This window comes from Ochotona princeps, chromosome 3 (assembly GCF_030435755.1).
Source record: "Ochotona princeps isolate mOchPri1 chromosome 3, mOchPri1.hap1, whole genome shotgun sequence".
NCBI lineage: Eukaryota > Metazoa > Chordata > Mammalia > Lagomorpha > Ochotonidae > Ochotona > Ochotona princeps.
Genome location: NC_080834.1, coordinates 31612173 through 31625048, shown reverse-complemented (window position 1 = coordinate 31625048; position 12876 = coordinate 31612173). Strand labels below are relative to the sequence as shown.

At 55.2% G+C, this 12876-nt stretch overlaps 1 protein-coding gene across 4 annotated transcripts in view; it reads left to right on the top strand.

The window, feature by feature from the left end:
* The window catches only part of DOP1B (DOP1 leucine zipper like protein B), a 105111-nt gene that overhangs the window by 25222 nt on the left and 67013 nt on the right, over positions 1-12876 (top strand). For 3 of the 4 annotated variants that reach the window (XR_009245147.1, XM_058661652.1, XM_058661651.1), the window contains exons 3-5: positions 4630-4811; positions 5160-5330; positions 12478-12667. Coding sequence is in view for 3 of the 4 variants with exons in the window: in XM_058661652.1 (XP_058517635.1) it covers positions 4630-4811; positions 5160-5330; positions 12478-12667 (543 nt within the window). In the remaining variant the exon portion in view is untranslated. The remainder of the gene's footprint in view (positions 1-4629; positions 4812-5159; positions 5331-12477; positions 12668-12876) is intronic. The other variant, XM_058661653.1, reaches the window with a different exon arrangement.

The window sequence follows — 12876 nt, the reverse complement described above, 5'->3', positions numbered from 1 at the left end:
TTCCAGGGTGAGTGAGTGAGGCAGGGCCGTGTTTGTCCTTCTGTGCTTGGCTTGTCTCTCCTCCCTTCATTCCCTCCAGCACCATCCATGTTGTCAGGGACCAAGATTGAGAGAGCAAGAAAGAATCTTCCAGCTGCTAGTTCACTCCATAATGCCAGCATGCAGAGCCAGCGCTGTGGCATAACATGTTAAGCTGTTGCCTACAACACTGGGCGCGTGTTCGAATCTTGGCTGCTCCATGTCTGATCCCTGCTGATGAACCTGGGAAAGCAACAGAGAACATCCCAAGTGCTTGGGACCCACACTCATGTGGGAGACTGGGCAGAAGCTTCTGACTCCTGGTTTTAGCCCGGCCCAGCCCTCGCCAGTGGGCCATTTGGGAGGTGAGCCAGCAGATGGAAAAATTTCTTTCTCTGTAATTTTGCCTTTCAAATAAGTAAATCAGATTAAGAAAAAATCTCTTTTCGAGCAGCACTGTGATATAGCAGGCAATGCTGCCACCTGCAGCGCTGGAATCCCTGCGGGCAGTGGTTCCGGTCCCAGCTGTTCCACTTATGGCTGCAGAGCTGCGCTAATGGTGCTGGTAAAGCGGTGGGAGATGACCCAGGTGCTTGGGCTCTTGTGGCCACGTACTCCAGCCATTTTCAGAATGGACCAGTGAGTGAAACATTCTATGTCTTTTTCTCTCTCTTCCCCCTGCCCCCCACTTCTAACTCTGCCTTTCAAATAAATAAATAAACCTCTTTTTTTTCTAAGCAGATTTTTTTTTATTATTACATTTTTGACAATCTTTACATAGTTAATTATGGTAAAAAGGTTCAAGGGCTATAGGGAAGTGGGTAAGACTATTATTTCCATATTGTTTCCTTCATGTATCTGAGGCAAAGGGGAATATTAAGGGAGAAGTCCCACCCAGTTTCCCACCCACCCCAAGTCCCGGATGTGGGGTAAACCTTTTTTTTTTTTAATGCCCTCAGCCTGGACCAGGCCAAAGCCAGAAGCCAAGAACTCCATCTTCCCCTCCCATGCAGCTAGCAGGGGCCCAGGCGCATTAGCAGGGAGCTGGATGAGAAGTAGAGCAACTGCAACTTGAACCAGTGCCCCCATATGGGATGCCAGAGTGGCAAGAGGCAGCTTAACCCCAGCCCCAGTTCTTGCTGTGTTTTATAAGGAGGTGACTGGAGCAGCAGGTTAAGACGCAGCATGGGTGCCGGCGTCCTGTATCCGAACACATGCTGGAGACCGGTGGTGATCTAGGCTCCTGGTTTCAGGCTGGTTCTAGCCCTGGCTGCTGTGACCATTTGGGAAGTGAACTAGCATATAGAAATTTCTCTCTCTTTTCCTCCTCTTCCTCCTCCCGGTCACGTCGCCTTTCAGATCTTTGAAAAATGGTAGTGAAAGGAGACGAATGCCTCACTTGGCAAACAGGTGGCTTTCTCTCTGACGTGCCTTTGCTCATGCATGCTGTGTGCTTGGGGGGTGAAACGGTCAGCTCCTGCTCTTGTCCAGGGGGCGGCTTCAGTTTGGACCTATGTTTCTGTGTCTCACATGTAAAAGGAGCCCCAGGCATTTGGAACGAACAGCAAGATTCACTTTATAACATTGCCCTCTTCACCTTAGTGCCATCTGTGATTTCAGCTGTGAAAATATTCCATGAGAAAATGTCAGAAATAGACAATTCATCTGCTTTAAATCGGGCAGTGTCCGGGGCGTCTGATGCAGTCCCTCACCGCCCTGCTGTGTGCGCAGGGATGTGTCACCCCTGGGCCCAGCGTCTGCACACCGGGAATGCTGCCCACCTGTTAGTCACCAGTGGGCGGCTCATGTCCCTGTAGCACTTGTCTGGTGGCCCAATCCCACACATTGGGGCCTGGGTCATTGCTCACTGCACATTAGCTAAACGGAAAGGTGCGAGAAACCACACTCGCCTGACTTCCATTACAAAGTATTTTATTATTGTTCTAGTTCATTCTTTCTGAAGATTTATTTTATTTATTTGAAAGGCAGAAAGAGAGAGAGAATAAGATATGTATCTTCCACCCACTGGTTCATTCCTCAACTGACTGCAATGGCTGGGGGCCTGGAACTCTAGACCGATAGCACTTGGGCCATGTTCCACTGCTTTGCTAGGCACCTTATCAGGGAGCTGGATTGAAAGTGGAGCAGCTAGGACTCAACCTGACACTCATATATGGGATACCGACATCGCAGGCACTGACTTAAGTTGCTGCGCTATAGCCCATCAGTTAAATTTTATGGACATGTATGCAGAGGGTAGAAGCAGAGTGAGCATGAAGTTTGGAGCTATCCCTGGTCCCTGGCATCCACAGGTCCTGGGACATAGGCCCACTGTCATCACATTCATACAAGAAGAGGTAGATCCGTTGGGACAGGAGGTAAATAAGAGAGTGAATGACCCCAGAGTCGTGGCGACTCTTACAGCAGCAGACTTTGCCTCTGACTCCCTGAGCTGGCACATGGTTCCTGCTCTCTGTGGGATCTCAGGCCCCGGCTGGCAGGGCCTCCCTCAGCCCGTGTCTCCATAATCTCAGGGAGCAGTGCAGAAAGGACTGGCGAGTCACTCGTCTTCCTGACTATGACAGGTGGTGTCTCCATGCTGGGTTCAAAAGGACAGCATGATGGTCCTTCTGTGTGCCAAGACTGAAGGCACCAAGCACTCACACACACCCACATCAGATGGCAAAATCTCAGTAGTGACTTAAAGGAATAAACAGAAATGGCTGTTGCAGGCAAAGGCCGCTGTGAGCCGGGCCGCTCCTGTAAGTGGGCCGAGCCCAACGGTAGAATGGCCCTTCACCCTGGTGCCTGGGACTGGAAGTACTTTGGGTTTCTGAGCTTTTTAGATTCTCAAGTGTTTGCACAGACTTCCCCGATGGAGCATCCCTCCTCCAAAAACCAAAAAAGGCACGTTTGGGATTTGGATCTTTGGATTCGCAATGTCTTGCCTGCTGTGGATCCTCACATAGCCACTGGGGCACACAGGTTGTTCTCCTAAGAGCTGTGTCCTCAGGGCAGCGGGGGGTCAAGGACACCTGCTGAGGCTGGATGCTGGTCACTTGCTGTAGGTCTGCCGCTATCTGCCATGGCAATCGGTTTGTTCTCATCCCCTGTCATGCTGTGTGATTTAAGTGGTTTCCTCAGTTCTTTTTTTGGGCATGAGTACATTTTGTAAAGAATTTTGTTGGCTGGCCTTCTGTAGAACAGAATCCGACGTTCATAAATAGTTGGGGGCATTTCTTGATGACCTCTAGTTGTATCTGATTTTTTTTTTTTTCTGTCAGTGTGCCTTTGAAAGTTCATTATCTTTCTTGGCCCTCTGCCTCGGACAGGACCTGAGACTGTTGTAGAAGGGAATCATTTTTCTTGTTCTTTAAAAGAAAATGGGCAGGGCCCTCATTGTGGTCCAGGCACCATGCGAAGTGCCGAGACAGTCCCTGCCCTGGGGAAGAGGGTGGGGTGGATAGAGAGGAACCCAGCCTGGTTCGCCACCACACTGCCTCTGCAGCCATCTGCATTGAGTCACCTCTGGACAGGAAGGGAACTTGGGCAGGGGCTGCAGAGGGCCAGTGGGAGCCCCAGATGGTTCTGCATACTTACAAACTTAGAGTGAAGCCGGGCTATTATGATTTGGGGTAGGCAAAGCAGGCAGGAGTGTAATGGAAGCCGTTGGTTGCCTTTCTAAGAGGTGTGGACTTCACCCTGCAGGCGTCGGTAAATATTTGTGTGAGCAGAAGAGCCAGTTGTGTGAGTTCTTCCACAATGGCATCAGACTCTATACCATGAGGCCAGGTCATGAGGAATCTCCCAGCTCCGCGCACTGCTCACGGTCACTGGTCCCACTCTTTACCCTGTCTTGAACCAACAGGCCAACTCGTTAGGGACTGCCAGCCCCAGCCCTGCCCATGGTCACTGGTCACACACTTGACTGTGTGCTTGAGTACAGCCGGAACCCAAAACCACTTTTCTACAGGCAAGTCAGGATCCCACTTGCAGGAGCCCTACCCAGGATCTGCCTGCTCCAACCCACAGGTGGTAGGTTTCCTCCTGCAGAATGGGGGTCCCTCCCAGCACAATCCCCAGACTGTGGAGCTGCCAGGAGTCACAGCCCGAAGCCTGCCTCTCTCATCCCCACCCAACCCCCAGCCTTGTAGTCTGTCTGCTGAGTGAGCTCCCACACGGAGTCCCCTGGCTGCAAAGCTGGGCTGGGAGAAGGAGGGGACCTTGCACACTGCCTCCCCTCCCTGAGCCCAGCTCTGGGGCTTCCTGGGACACACAGAGCAGAGTCTCCTCAGGGCGCTTGCCCCGATGCAGCCCGTGTTGCTGCAGCCCCCAGCAGAGAAGCAGGCAACCCTTACTGGTGCGTATGTTCCCGGTTGTAACCGAGTAGTGACAAGGTCTTCTGGCACCTACTTCTTTTCTGTCATTGCTAAGGACTTCTCCAGGCACCGTGGCCCCACAGCCTGGCTAATGGCCTCCCCAGGCCCTCTCCGTGCTGTCCCTGAGCCCTCACCCCACGCTAGGGGCCTGGCCCCTGACCGCCTTAGGGTTCCTTCTGTGCCGTGCTGCCGCTGCCTGCCTCACAAGCATTGCCTCTCGTTTGTTTTCCAGGCCCTTCAGAGTAACCTGAAGTATTCCTTGCTGCCACGACGGCTCCTGATCAGCAAGAGATTAGCTCAGTGCTTGCATCCTGCCCTGCCCAGCGGTGTGCACCTGAAAGCCCTGGAAACCTACGAGATCATCTTTAAAATTGTGGGGACCAGATGGCTGGCCAAGGACTTGTTCCTTTACAGGTAAGGTCGTGTTCCTCCTGCAGTGCTGTTTAATTACCCAAATCATTCATGATGCAATTCACAGGATTATAAAGTGGCAAACAAGCAAAAATAGCATGCGGGCACGTGTGTGCCTCAGCTTTGAGGTCATCACCAGGAGATGGCCCAGGTGCACCTGCTGGGGCATCACCGTGCCTTTTAAGTGGGATCTGCGCATGCAGCCAGCTTAGGGTTGCTGTGGCCATGTCACTTCCACCCTCTGCATCACCCAGGTGCGCTGGGTGACTTTTTCACCCCTCCTCGCAAGCGGGTCCTTTGGCATGTCCTAGTCAGTGTCTCAGTTCTCCTGCCCTGTCTTCTTTCCCCAAGCTGCGGCCTGTTCCCGCTCCTGGCGCACGCGGCCATGTCGGTGCGTCCTGTGCTGCTCGGTCTGTATGAGAAGTACTTCCTCCCGCTGCAGAAGCTGCTGCTGCCCAGTCTCCAGGCCTTCCTCGTGGGCCTGCTGCCCGGCCTGGAGGAGGGCTCCGAGATCTATGACAGGTGGGTGGTGTCTTGCCTAGCGCCGACAGCTCATGCACCTGCAGGGGACTGGTTCCAGGATGTTTGGGTCCCGTAGATAGGATCCTGTAGTGTTTATCTATCAGCTAGGCATGTCTTCCCCTGAACGTCACATGATCTGGAGATGAGAGGCAATGACTAGAAGAGCATAGGTACTGTGGGGGTAGTTGCTACTGTGAGCAGAATTCAGGGAATGACTGGCGGGAGCGAGGCCCATGCCTGGTGAATACAGACACATTTTTACTTCCAAGTATTTTTGGTCTTCTGTTGAACACGTGGCTGTGGACCCTGTGGCTGACAAGGGCCGCTTGTGGGAAGGAAGTGCTGGGACACAGCAAGGGAGTACAGAGGGAGGGGCGGCTTCTCACCTCTCTTTGGCCATCACTGCCTGTCAGAGAGCTGTCCCAGGGAGATCTAGGGAGAGGAGTCACTGCTCAGCCGCAGGAGCAAGTGTACACCCAGCATGGTTTGTCTGTAGGATTATAAAGTGAGGATCTACTTCCACCGTATTCTCAGAAGTGCCGCTATGTCAGCCTCTGTCCCTGGGGCACACCCTACGAGCCCACGCGCACCTGCTAGAGTTCCCCCCTGTGGCACAAAGATGGCTCGCCCAATGCCTGCACTTGCCCACACAGAGAAGGTCCACCTGCCCCCACCTGCCCCCACCTGCCCCCACACCTGTAGTACCAGTGCTGATAGGGACCCATGGGGGATTTGGGGGGAATCAGCCATCCATCCAGGGTCTAACTTGGAGGTCTCCCCAAAACCTGAAGTAAACAAGGGAGCAGAATGGTTTGAGAGTGTGGCTCAAGACAAGGATGCCATCCACGAGCTGCTGGGACGTGACAGATGCCACCAGAAGCCTACAGTTGTTCCCAGCTCTCACACGTGCCAGGTGCTGGGCTCCTGCATCCCTTTCTTCAGAAGCACAGCCCGTCATGCCCTGCCGGGCTGTCAGCTCAGGTGCAGAGTGCAGTGCCCTGAGTGTATGTGTGGGTCCCGGGTGGTCCAGGGTCACTTGGAGGGCCCTCCTGGACTCCCATATCCCTGCCCCTCCATCCTGGCTCTTAGGTTTTGATGCACAGCTCTGTGTGTGTGTGTTTGTACTGTGTCAGAGGGGGTACGGAGATGGCATTGGGGCTCAGCAGTTTAAGCCACTTCTTGGGCCATTGGCATCCTGTATTGGAAGGTTGGTTCTGATCCCTGCTGCTCTGCTCCTGATCCAGCTTCCTGTTAATTTGTCTCAAGAGGCAGAGGATCACAGTTCATGTGCTTGGACCCCTGCCCCCCATGTGGGCAACTTGGTGGAGCTCTTGCCTGCCTCCTTTAGCCTGCTCGGCCCTGGCTGGTGTGGGTATTGGGGAGCAAGCTGGCAGAGGAGTGATGTGTATCTCTCCCCTCCTCCCTCTTCCCTCCTCCCTCTTCCCTCCTCCCTCTCCCCTCCTCCCTCTCCCTCTCTTCCTCTCTTCCTCTCCGTCTCTGTCTCCCTCCCTCTCCCTCTCTATCTGATTCTGCCTTTCAAGTAGATGAAAAAAAAAAAGGCAGTTGTCTTCAGTAGTTCATGGTAGTTCATGGGAAGTACATATTACCAAAGCAACAGAGATCTTCAGTTTGCTGATTCATTTTTTAAAAAGATTTATTTCTTTCTATTGGAAAGTCAGATATACAGAGAGGAAGAAGGACAGAGTGGAAGATTTTCCATCCGCCTATTCACTCCCCAAGTGGCCACAACGGCCGGAGCTGAGCCGATCCAAAGCCAAGAGCCAGGAGTCTCTTCCAGGTCTCCCCAGCGGGTGCAGGGTCCCAAGGCTTTGGGCCGTCCTCGACTGCTTTCCCAGGCCACAAGCAGGGAGCTGGATGGGAAGCAGGGCCGCCAGGATTAGGACCAGTGCCCATATGGGATTCCAGCGTGTGCAGGGTGAGGACTTTAGCCACTAGACTACTGCACCAGGCCCTTGCTGATTCGTTTTCAAATGCCTGTGACAGCCAGGGCTGGGTCAGGCCAAAGCGAGGGCCCCAGAACTCCTGAATCTCTCCTGTGGGCAGCAGCTGCCCCTGTAGGAACATCAGTAGAAAGCTGGACTGGAAGCAGAGCAGCTGGGCCTTGAGCCACACTCCAGCACAGGACATGAGCATCCAGGGGGCTGCTCAGGCTGCACACCCCAGCACCCACCCCCTCTTCATTCTCTTTGCAGCAACCTCGTATGACAAATGGGCACCGTTCCCCGCACCGACTGCCATCTTTTCAGTCTGTAAATGTGAATCACACTCGCTGGCCTGTTTTTGTTTGTTTTCCAACTTGATAAATGAGGGCTCATTGGCACAGTCGCTGGAGTGGCTTCCCAGCGCTGATTTTCCCCTAATATTGTGGTTTCTTGCCGTTGAACCAAGAGCTGAGTCAAGCTGCATGAATCACTGAGCAGATGGAGCTGTGACAGCATGCCACGTCCTTGCGTCTGCAGCCCCCGGAAGCTGTCAGCTTCCCACGCTGGGTGCTGGTCAGAGGTCATGTGATCCCTGGCTGGGGGGGTGGCAGGCCCTTCAGCAGTGACATGTGTGTGTGCGTGTGGATGTAGCCACATTAGACAGTTGGGCAACTCCTGGCCCCCAGAAGTACTGAGGCTTGAAACACGGGTTTCGCAGAGACGTGAGGAGGGCGGAGTTGGGGAGGGGCTGTGATGTCCCTGTTGGCAGGGCTCACAGAGAGGATTGTTCATTCGAGGCCAGAGGAGTCAGAGGTGACTGGTGAGAGCAGAGACTGGCGAAGTGGGAGGAATGGATGCGGGGCCGGGGTCAGGCTGTTTATTCACCCTGGCTAGCTAACCCTTCGAGGCCAGAGCACCTCCTACTGGGCTTAGGAAGTATCTCCATAGCTGCTTTCTGCTGTGGAAAGAAGAGGGGGAGACGGACTCCTGGGTTTCCAGTGAGGCGAGGGCAAGTACTGGCTTACTGGGGGTTCTCACGTGAACCGTTGATTCCCGGCTGGGTGTTTGGCACCAGATTTCAGATGCTGCTTGGGAGAACCTGCGTTCCATATCAGTGTCTGGGTTCGAGTCCCACCTCTGCGTCTGATTCCAGCGAGGACCTGTGTGTTTGGGTGCCTGCCTCTCACATGGGATTACCCACGTGAAATTCCTGGCTCCCGGCTTCAACCTGGCCCGTCCCCAGCTGTCCCAGACATTTGAAGAGTGAATGTGGATGAGGGGACCGTGTGTGTTTGTCTCTCTTACTCTGTCTTCCCATCTTTCAGATAAAACACTAAATTACAGCCGTGGTTCGCTGCGGGGCTGACATTGGCATGGGCATGCTAGGCGGCCATCTGTGGAGACATTTGTGGCCACCGCGGCCAGAGCAGGGGGTGTGGCTGGTGTACAGTGGGGGAGCATCCTTCAGCACACAGAGCTGAGCCCACCGCAGCGACACATGCGACCCAGGTGTTGGCAGTTCAGGCTGAGAAGATACTGTGGCTGTGTGTGCCAGGCGGCTCCAGGCACCATGACGATGAGGCCTGCTGCGGACCTGGGCTTCTTGGTGCCGGACTCTGCTGGGCATGCCATGCTCGTCCAGCTTCTGGAGATCACAGCAAAGCTGGGAGGCCTCCTGACGGCCCAGGTCCCTCGACAGCGGCTGTGACCAGGCCAGGCCAAAGCCAGCAGTCAGGAGCTTCATCCAGCTCTCTCACATGGGTGGCAGGGGCCCAAGCACTTGGGCCATCATCTGCTACTTTCCCAGACTATTAGCCCGGAACCGGATGGGAAGTGGAACAGCCAGGACTCGAACTGACACCCCTGTGGTTTGCCGGTGTTGTAGGCAGCAGCTTTATACACTACACAACAACCCTCCAAGTAATTCTTAACTAGTACAGTTTTAATTGTTGTTCTCTTTACAGCAGCATGTGTCCCATTACTATTTTGATAAAATGGGACTTAGACAAAGAAGCAAGCATTTCTTTAATTCAGAAGGAGCCAGTGCCCTCTGACTATCAGAAAAGGGTGACACGCACAGCACATCCTGGCTGTGGACAGTCCCCAGCAGCCTGGGTTCCGCAGGGCCCACTCTGTGGTCCTGGTGTCCAATGTCTTTCCTGGGGCTGCCTGAGCATTGAGCTGCTCATGTGGGATGCCCAGAGCGGGCAGCAGTGGGGCCTTTGAGACAGATCTGTGGCTGAGTCTGGTGGTCACTCAGGACTCTGTGGCCACCCAGAGGCCGCCTGGCAGTCCTGTGTGCTCAGCACATGGACTCCCATCCGACCAGCCTTCTGTGGCCGCACCTGCCAAGGGGTGCCGCTGCCGGTTCTGGGCTTTCACGGCAGTGCTTTCAAAGCTGTTTGCCTCAACCTCTAGCGGAAGCCCACTCGATAACCCCAGCCAGCACACCTATCAACTCAGACCTCTTCTGTTTGTTTTTTTCTTCCCAAATAGATAATACCAAGCATCACTTTTTAATATGTATTATCTTTTTAAAAATATTATTTTTATTGGAAAGGTAGATATACAGAGATGAGGAGAGACAGAGAGGAAGATCTTCCATCTGCTGATTCACTCTGCAAGCAGCCTCAGTGGCTGGAGCTGAGCCTATCTGAAGCCAAGAGCCAGGAGCTTCTTCCAGGTCTCCCACATGGGTGCAGGGTCCCAACACCTTGGGCCATCCTCGACTGCTTTCCCAGGCCACAAGCAGGGAGCTGGATGGGAAGCAGGGCCACTAGAATTAGAACCGGCACCCATATGGGATCCCAGCATGTGCAAGGTGAACACTTTACCTGCTAGGACACCACACCGGGCCCCCAGACATCACTTTTTATAAACATATTATAAGAGGAAAAAAAAACCCACCTTCCAACTCAGGGCAGGTGCTGTGGCGCAGGGGATTAATCTACTGCCTGCTGCTTCTGCATCTCACATCCGAGTGCTGGGTGCATCCCAGCCACTCCGCCTCTGATCCAGCTCCCTGCTCACGTCCCTGAGAAGCAGCAGATACTGGCCCAAATGCTTGGGGTCCTGCCACCCCCCTGGGAGGCCAGGTGGAGCTCCTGGCCTGACCCTGCCACAGTCCCAGCTGTTGTAGCTGGATCTCCCTCCCTCCCCTACGCCTTCTCTGTTACTCTGTCTTCCACATCAATCAATCTTTTATTAAAAATAAATAAGCTTCCTACTCACGTTGAAGAAGAGCATCCATGTACAATTTATAAAGGCTTTAGATATTTTTTGTATTAAATAGTGTTATAATCATTGAGCTGATTGCAGATAAATAAGGCAGACACCCAGGGTGCAGGCAAGGGTGGTTTTCATCTGATGGATTTGCCTCCACCTGGCAGCAGGTCAGACACTTGGCGGTGCTCAGGCTGTGTCAGAGTGGTTTCTCCGCAGCCAGAGGCACTGCCTGCCTGTCTCCACACTGAGTCCCCTGGCCAGCTGGCATCTGGACCAGGGGCCGACTCCAGCTGCTGGAGTGAGCCCCACACCACCCTGGGCTAGTCCTGGCACCTGGACCAGGGGCCGACTCTGGCTGCCTGGGTGAGCTCCACGCCACCCTGGGCTAGTCCTGGCACCTGGACCAGGGGCTGACTCTGGCTGCCTGGGTGAGCTCCACGCCACCCTGGGCTAGTCCTGGCACCTGGACCAGGGGCCGACTCTGGCTGCCTGGGTGAGCTCCACGCCACCCTGGGCTAGTCCTGGCACCTGGACCAGGGGCCGACTCTGGCTGCCTGGGTGAGCCCCACGCCACCCTGGGCTAGTCCTGGCACCTGGACCAGGGGCCGACTCTGGCTGCCTGGGTGAGCTCCATGCCACCCTGGGCTAGTCCTGGCACCTGGACCAGGGGCCGACTCTGGCTGCCTGGGTGAGCTCCATGCCACCCTGGGCTAGTCCTTCTGTCACTTGTTTTCTTTGCAAAGAGGCAGCATGAGGAAACAAAACTCAGAGCCGTGAGCGAGCTCACACACGAGGGCACGCGCCTGTGCTGTGTTGTCAGCAAGTATGCTCTCCGAGCCCACAGGTGATGACTTGGTTGGCAGGAAAGGCCCTTCACTCAGTTGCAGGTCCACCTGGAGCAGGGCAGAGCCTGTGGGACACAGGCCTGCCCCCTGACCCCGCCACCACTGCTGCCGCTGCCACCAAGGTGGCGAGATGCAGCCAGATATGGGGTGACACATGGGTTCTACAGGCAGATGGAAAACACCGTGTGATTCTCAAATCATCAGATGTCACGTGGCATGTGCGGACCACACAGGTCGCAGGTGTCTCCATGTGTGCCTGCGTCTTCAGCCCATGTCGTCAGAGGCCAATGGACAGACCGAGGCCCTAGCTGCTGGCTTCTCCCCAGATGCGCTCAGCAGCCAGGCCAATGCAGGGACCCAGCAGCAGGAGCCATCACCTGCCACCCCTTGGGGCCCCTGGCAGCAGGAAACGAGTCAGCAGCCTCAGCCAGGATCAGACCCAGGCACTCCATCAAGCCAGACCCCCTCCCCGTGCTTGGTGTTTGGGGAGACGCAAATGACTCCTTAGGCTTCAACGTAGAGTAGCCCTCTGCCCCAGCCCTGTTAATGTTCCTTGCACAAGTATTTTTTTTTAAAAGATTTATTCATTTTATTACAGCCAGATATACACAGAGGAGGAGAGACAGAGAGGAAGATCTTCCATCCAATGATTCACTCCCCAAGTGAGCCGCAACGGGCCGATGCGCGCCGATCCGAAGCCGGGAACCAGGAACCCCCTCCAGGTCTCCCACGCGGGTGCAATGTCCCAATGCATTGGGCCATCCTCAACTGCTTTCCCAGGCCACAAGCAGGGAGCTGGATGGGAAGTGGAGCTGCCGGGATCAGAACCGGCGCCCATATGGGATCCCGGGGCTTTCAAGGCGAGGACTTTAGCCGCCAGGCCACGCCGCCGGGCCCTCCTTGCACAAGTATTACGGCCAGGCGCTCGATGTTGCGTCTGCAGCACTGTGTTACGGAACTAGTCGGATGTGGGACTTGTCCATGATGCATTTAACAAACAGATCCCCATGACAGTAGGCAGGCCCAGGAGAGTCGGCAGCGGCGGCAGGTCACAGTGGTGCGTCCCCTACCCCAGGCAGGCTCACCCCTACTACAGTCACCACGAGCCGGTTACTCTCGCGTGTCTCCCCACAGAACGGACGCCCTGCTGTTGAGGCTGTCACTGGCAGTGGGCAGGGAAGTGTTCTACGCGGCCCTGTGGGGGAGCGTCCTGGCCAGCCCAGCCATCCGCCTGCCTGCCTCACTGTTCGTGGTGGGGCACATCAGCAGGGACCTGCCCGGCAAGGAGCAGAAGTACATGCTGGGCACTGACTATCAGCTCACGGTGGGTGCTCGGTCCCCCTGGGGGCACAGGTGGGGAACAGTGGTGCATTCGGAGTCCACGGTGGGGTGATGAGGGTGAGTGGGATCTGTGTGTTCCGGTGTCTCACACCCACCAAGGGCTTAGCCCTTCGCTAGACCTGCTCCCTGCCCTGCCTATGCTCCCCTCCTCGGTCTCCAGCCCCCCTTGCTCCCCCTGGCCACTCTCAGAGT